Below are 6,586 nucleotides of genomic sequence, written 5' to 3'. Positions count from 1 at the left end.
GCCCGTGGCTTTGGGACGCGTCTCCACCTCATTAGTCATTCCCTCCTCTGCCCCATCCCGTTGAAACACAATGCATTGTAGTTATTTATGTCCAGAGCTGGTTCCCCGACTAGGCTGTCAGCTAGCCAGTGCAGAGGGTATGTATTAGTCACATTTGTATCATCAGCCCCCGATGGGCCATGGCCACATATTTGTTGAGTGAATAACACAAGGAGCATCTTTAGCATTTCTTTGTGGGGCCCGATCTTCTCAACAAAGGTACAGGGAATTCTCCACACTAATCAGGCCAGCTGGCCTGGGTGGCATTTTATGTACTTTTTGTTGTTGTTGTTGTTGTTTTCTGATGGAGTCTTGCTCTTTCACCCAGGCTGGAGTGCAGTGGTGCGATCTGCAACCTCCTCCTCCCGGGTTTGGGCGATTCTCCTTCCTCAGCCTCCTGAGTAGCTGGGATTACAGGTGTGAGCCACCACTGCTGGTTAATTTCTTTTTTTTTTTTTTTTTTTTGGTAAAGATGAGGTTTTGCCACGTGGCCCAGGCTGGTCTCAAACCGGCTCAAGTGATCCACCTGCCTTCATCTTCCAAAGTGCTGGGATAACAGGTGGGTTACCATGCTCAGCAGAGTAAAAAATGTTTAACAGCTTTATTAATGCAGGATTCATATGCCATACAATTTGCCATTTAAAGTGTGCAACTCAATGTTTTCAGTGTATTCACATGGTTGTGAAACCACCATTACCATCCATAATACTTTTAGGATATTTTTGTTTCCCAAAGAGAAACTCCGTATCTATTAGTAGTCACTGCCCATCCCTGCCCCTAACCGCTCTCCTAGCCTTCTTTCTGTATCTGTAGATTGGCCTCTTCTTGGACATTCTATATAAAGTGAATCATACGTATGTTTTTTGTTTTTTTTTGAGGAGTCTTGCTCTGTCACCCAGGCTGCAGTGCAGTGGCGTGATCTCGGCTCATCACAACCTCCGCCTCCCGGGTTCAAGCAATTTTCCTGCCTCAGCCTCCTGAGTATCTAGGATTACAGACACCTGCCACCATGCCTGGCTACTTTTTGTATTTTTAGCAGAGACGGGGTTTCACTATGTTGGCCAAGCTGGTCTCGAACTCCTGATCTTGTGATCTGCCTGCCTTGGCCTCCCAAAGTGCTGGGATTACAAGCGTGAGCCACTGTGCCTGGCAATTTTTGTATTTTCAATAGAGACAGCGTTTCACCATGTTGGCCAGGCTGGTCTTGAACTCCTGATCTCAGGTGATCCACCCACCTCAGCCTCCTGAAGTGCTGACATTACAGGCATGAGCCATCCGGCCAGGTGATATGTATTATTTTGTGTCTGGCGTCTTTCACTCATTAATAGCATCATGTTTTGGGAGGTTATCCATGTTGTAGCATGTTATTTATTGATCTATCTATATGTTATATGCATTTTTTGCAACAAGGTCTCTCACTCTGTAGGCTGGAGTGCAGTGGTGTGATCATAGCTGGAGTGCAGTGGTGTGATCATAGAGGCAGCCTTGACCTCCCGACTTAAGTGATTCTCCTGCCTCAGCTTCCCCAGTAGCTGAGACTACCGGTGCTCACCACCACACACCGGGCTAACTTTTCGTAGAGAGGGGGTCTGGCTATGTTGCCCAGGCTGGTCTGGAACTCCTGGTCTCAAGAAGTCATTCTGCCTCCGCCTCCCAAAGTATTGGGACCAAGCCTGGCCTCCTTTTTATTTTTAAGTAGTTTTACATTGTACAAATGTAGCACATTTTATTCATCTACTCATCAGTCTCTAGTTAATGCATCCCTTGTATTTCTTCAGAATCACTGGGGTTCAATACCCACTGGACAAGTTCCTAGAGGAGTGACTTTTGGTAAATCATAATCTCTCCAAGTCTGCCTCAGTTTCTTCAATTGTAAAATGTCAATAATAATGGAATCTACTTCATAGAGTCATGGTTTTATTGCCACAGTAATTAAGAAAGTGCCAGGCACATTATAAGGATTATCAGACACATTTATTATTTACAAAGTAGGGAACAGAGGCCATTGTGGTGGCTCACACCTGTAATCCCAGCACTTTGGGAGGTGGAGGTGCGAGCATCACTTGAGGCTAGGAGTTCAAGACCAGCTTGTGCAACATACAGACTCTCCCATCTTTACAGAAAAAAAAAAAATTCTAGCTGACCCTTTCGACAATAATTTTTTTTTTCTAGAAAATTAGCCAGGTGGGAACGGACGTGGTGGCTCACACCTGTAATCCCAGCACTTTGGGAGCCCGAGGCGGGCAGATCACGAGGTCAAGAGATCGAGACCATCCTGGCTAATACGGTGAAACAACGTCTCTATTAAAAAAAAAAAAAAAAAAAAAAAAAAAAAAAGCCAGGCGTGGTGGTGAGCCCCTGTAGTCTTAGCTACTCGGGAGGCTGAGGCAGGAGAATGGCGTGAACCTGGGAGGCGGAGCTTGCAGTGAGCCGAGATCACACCACTGCACTCCAGCCTGGGCGACAAAGCGAGACTCCGTCTCAAAAAGAAAAGAAGAAGAAGAAAAAAAAATTAGCCAAGTGGCCGGGCCCAGTGGCTTATCCTGTAATCCCATGACTTTGGGAGGCTGGGGCAGGTGGATCACGAGGTCAAGAGCAGTCTGGCCAAGATGGTGAAACACCGTCTCTACTAAAAAATACAAAAATTAGCTGGTGGCGGGTGCCTGTAATCCCAGCTACTTGGGAGGCTGAGGCAGCGGAGGCAGAGGCTGCAGTGACGCGAGATCGCGCCACTGCACTCCCACCAGCCGACAGAGCAAGACTCCGTCTCAAAACAAAAACAAACAAACAAGCAAACAAATAATAGAAAACACGAGAGAATCCTGTCCGCAAACGCTTAGCAATCTGAAGTCGTCCTGGGCGAAGGATACTGGAGCACTCCCCTATCCGTCCCGCCGAGAATGGGGAACCCGCGGCGCCAGGTTGCGAGTCCGCCAAGGTCCCGGCATGCTGCGCGGCGCTCCTGGCGAGCACCTTGGCGTGCGGAGCTGGCACCTTGGCGCCGTGGGCGGCGGCGGGGACAGCTGTAGAGTGTGAAGTTCCTTGTCTGCTGGCAGCCAGAGGCGACAAGTCTGGACGTCATGGAAGTGTAAGTCTCCTCGGGCGCGTCCCTTTTGGGACGAGGAGCCTAACGGTTGGACCGCTGAGATCCGAGAGCCTTGGGGACTGGGCGACCGTCGTAAGGGAGTGAGGGCCGGCCCTGTCCGGGAGGGCCCCGGGGTGGGGACGGGGACGAACGGGACTCAAGCTATGCCCCTCCGAACTTGCGCTTCCCCTCCACACCCTGTGTCTGGGGTGCGGGGCCGAGCACCTCCGTGTCCGGCTGCTTTTCAATGTGCCCCCTCCTTCTCTCATTCATTTACCAGCATCTTTGGGTCACAGTGCGGGTGTGGAGCCCAGCCTGTTATCCCAGCCGGGACTTAGAAGGCTATAAAGGCCTGAGTCTGTCTGCCCTGAAAGTAGCTGGAGAAGAGACGAATCAGGGCCGGGTAGAGCTCTGCTTGCCTCACCTGGGCCCTGGGGAGCCCGTACTCAGAAGAGCTGCCCTCAGGGTTTGATGGGAGCAGTCAACACTGTGAGGGAAACGGTGAGTTTTTGGGTGGAGAAGGGAAGGATGTGAGCCAGGACTGGGACCTGAGAAACAGCACGGAGTGTGGGGGTGTGTGCAGGCGAGGGTAAAAGGTTTTCTGACAATTTAACTCCACGTGGTCTTTTCCATGGTTGCTCCTTGCGCCTAGTGCAAATGGAAGTTTTTGCATCTACTCTGAATGTGGGCTTTATATGATTGATACTAACTTGTAGGTATTACCTCTCTTGTGTTCTCTGTGAACTGATTGATACAGTTTCCTGTACGTTCTCTTGCCTCATGTTTAATGGTTATATGTACTATGGCATTTCAGATGTTTATATTTTTATTTAATTAATTTTTTTCTCAAGAAACAGAGTCTTGCTGTGTTCCCCAGGTGAGAGTGCAGTGGTGTAATCATGGTTCACTGCAGCCTGGACCTTCTGGACTCAAGCAATCCTGCTTCAGCCTCTCCAGTAGCTGGGACTACAGGCCCACACCATCACTCACTGTTAATTTTTTTTAAAAAAGTTTTTGTAGACAGAGTGTCTCACTACAGCCCAGGCTCGTCTCAAGTGATCCTAAGCTCAAGTGATCCTCCTGCCTTGTACTCCCAAAGTGCTGGGATTGCAGGCGTGAGCCACCTCACCTGACTCCTTTTGATTTTTTTTTTTTTTTTGACTTAACACAATATGTCTGTGTAACTGAAATGAAAGGCTCATGAAACAATAATATATGGAGTACACTCTCATATTGTCTATTTTTTAATTAAAATGAAGGGGCCAAGCCTGGTGGCTCATATCAGTAATGCCAGCACTTTGGGAAGCTTAGGCAGGAGGATCACTTGAGCGTGGGAGGTGGAGACCAGCCTGGGCAACATAGGGAGACCCTGTCTCTGCAAAAAATTAAAAAGTTAGCTGGGTGTGGTGGTGCACGCCGGAAGTCTCAGCTACTTACGAGGCTGAGATGGGAGGATCGCTTGATCCCAGGAGGCTGCAATGAGCTGAGATCCAGCCAGTGCACTCCTGCCAGAGTGACAGAGCAAGACTCTGTCTAAAAAAAAGAAATATAAGTTGACCCACTGAATTAATTTTGCAACCTACTGATGGGATTTCATCTGCAACCTCGAAAACTATTAATATATTTTACTGTAGTACAAGCCATCATTACTAATTTTTCCCTATTTTCTAAAGCATTTCCTGTGAGCATACAATCCTGCTTTAGTGTATTCATCTTTTTTGAGATGGAGTCTTGCTCTGTTGCCAGGCTGGAGTGCAGTGGCACCATCTTGCCTCACTGCAACCTCTGCCTCTTGGGTTCAAGCAATTTTCCTGCCTCAGCCTCCCGAGTAGCTGGGACTACAGGTACACACCGCCACGCCCGGCTAAATTTTTCTTTTTGGAATTTTAGTAGAGATGGGGTTTTACCATGTTGCCCAGGCTGGTCTCGAACTCTTGAGCTCAGGCAATCCACCCAGCTTGGCCTCTCAAAGTGCTAGGATTACAGGCGTGAGCCACTGCGCCTGGCCACATGCCAACCTCTTACTCCATTTCTGCTTCCCATCCCAACAAAACTTCTTGAAAGTGCTGATTAGCCCCTCATTCTCTCAACCATTCTATTGGGCTTTCATCCTCACTGGTGGACAGAAATGAATGTTAAGATTACCTGATCCAGGGGGCACAGTGGCTCACACCTATAATCCCAGCAATTTGGGAGGCCAAGATGGGCGAATCGCATGAGGTCAGGAGTTTGAGACCAGCCTGGCCAACATGGCAAAACGCCGTCTCTACTAAAGATACAAAAATTAGCCGGGTGTGGTGGTAGGCACCTGTAATCTCAGCTACTCAGGAGGCTGAGGCAGGAAAATCACTTGAACTCGGGAGGTAGAGGTTGCAGTAAACCAAATTGTGCCACTGTACCCCAGCTTAGGTAACAGAGCAAGACTCTGTCTGAAAAAAACAAAACAAAACAAAACAAAACAAAAAAAAACCTGATCCCTCCATCTTGTCATATCCAGAGGTTGCTTTTCTGGCCTCAACTTTTTTGATCTCTCAGCAGTGGTTAATACAGAAACTCTAGAAACTTTCCTTTCTTCGTGACATATGTTCCTTTGTGATATTTCCTCCTACATCAAGGACTACTTCACAGTGTCCTTCCCTGGGTCCCGTTCCTCCCTTGCTTGATGTCTAAGTGTTGAGGTATCTTAGGACTCAGTCCTGGGACCCTTTCTCTCCACGCTCTGTCATTTAACCCATCTGTGTGCTGATGGTTCCCAAAGGTGTGTTCTACCCTCTTCTCATCATCTATGAAATTGCATAGATGAAAAATCTAGCCCTCTCTCCTCACTCCGTAAATCCAGTCCATCAGTGGTCCTGTTGTCTCCACCCTAGGAGTGGAGACCAGCCTGGCCAACATGGCAAAACGCCGTCTCTACTAAAGATACAAAAATTAGCCGGGTGTGGTGGTGGGCACCTGTAATCTCAGCTACTCAGGAGCTGAGGCAGGAAAAATTTTGAATGCAGTTACTTTTCACCATCTCCACTGTCAGCTTTGTAGTCCATCACCTCTGGGCTGGATTAAGCAATAGCCTTTGAGTGTTCACTCTTCCCCAGCCTCCATTCTGTTCTCCACATGGCAACTGGAGTGATCTTAAGTAATGACTGGAACATGTCACCCCCTGGGTAAAACCCTTCATTGACTTTCCATTGCACTTAGAGGAAATCTCCATCCCTTACCAGGACCTGCAAGACCCTGTAAAACCTCACCTACTCCCCAGCCTGACCACTTGCCACTCTCCCAACCTCCGAGACACACACTTTCCACTGACAGGTATTTCCTTCTCCTCTAACCTTCTAAGCACTTTCTGAGGACCATTGTGTTGTGGTACCCTCTGTCTGGTATACTTTCCTCCTCGCCCTCACCCTGTTCTCTGCTTTTTATTGTGTTTTTTAAGTTTGTGTTTTCTTTTTTTTTTTTTTTTTT

General features: G+C 48.1%; 1 protein-coding gene across 6 annotated transcripts in view; it reads left to right on the top strand.

The window, feature by feature from the left end:
• The first annotated feature begins 2,986 nt into the window (after window positions 1-2,986).
• LOC108527999 (DNA-directed RNA polymerase III subunit RPC9-like) overlaps window positions 2,987-6,586 on the top strand; it is a 45,243-nt gene continuing 41,643 nt past the window's right edge. For all 6 annotated transcript variants that reach the window (XR_001885008.1, XM_017869577.1, XM_017869574.1 and 3 more), the window contains exon 1: window positions 2,987-3,127. Coding sequence is in view for 5 of the 6 variants with exons in the window: in XM_017869577.1 (XP_017725066.1) it covers window positions 3,120-3,127 (8 nt within the window). In the remaining variant the exon portion in view is untranslated. The remainder of the gene's footprint in view (window positions 3,128-6,586) is intronic.

The sequence above is a fragment of the Rhinopithecus bieti genome, unplaced genomic scaffold, assembly GCF_001698545.2.
Source record: "Rhinopithecus bieti isolate Rb0 unplaced genomic scaffold, ASM169854v2 scaffold_5305, whole genome shotgun sequence".
NCBI lineage: Eukaryota > Metazoa > Chordata > Mammalia > Primates > Cercopithecidae > Rhinopithecus > Rhinopithecus bieti.
The sequence above is the reverse complement of the archived record's forward strand: the minus strand, read 5'-3'. Positions and strand labels throughout refer to the sequence as shown.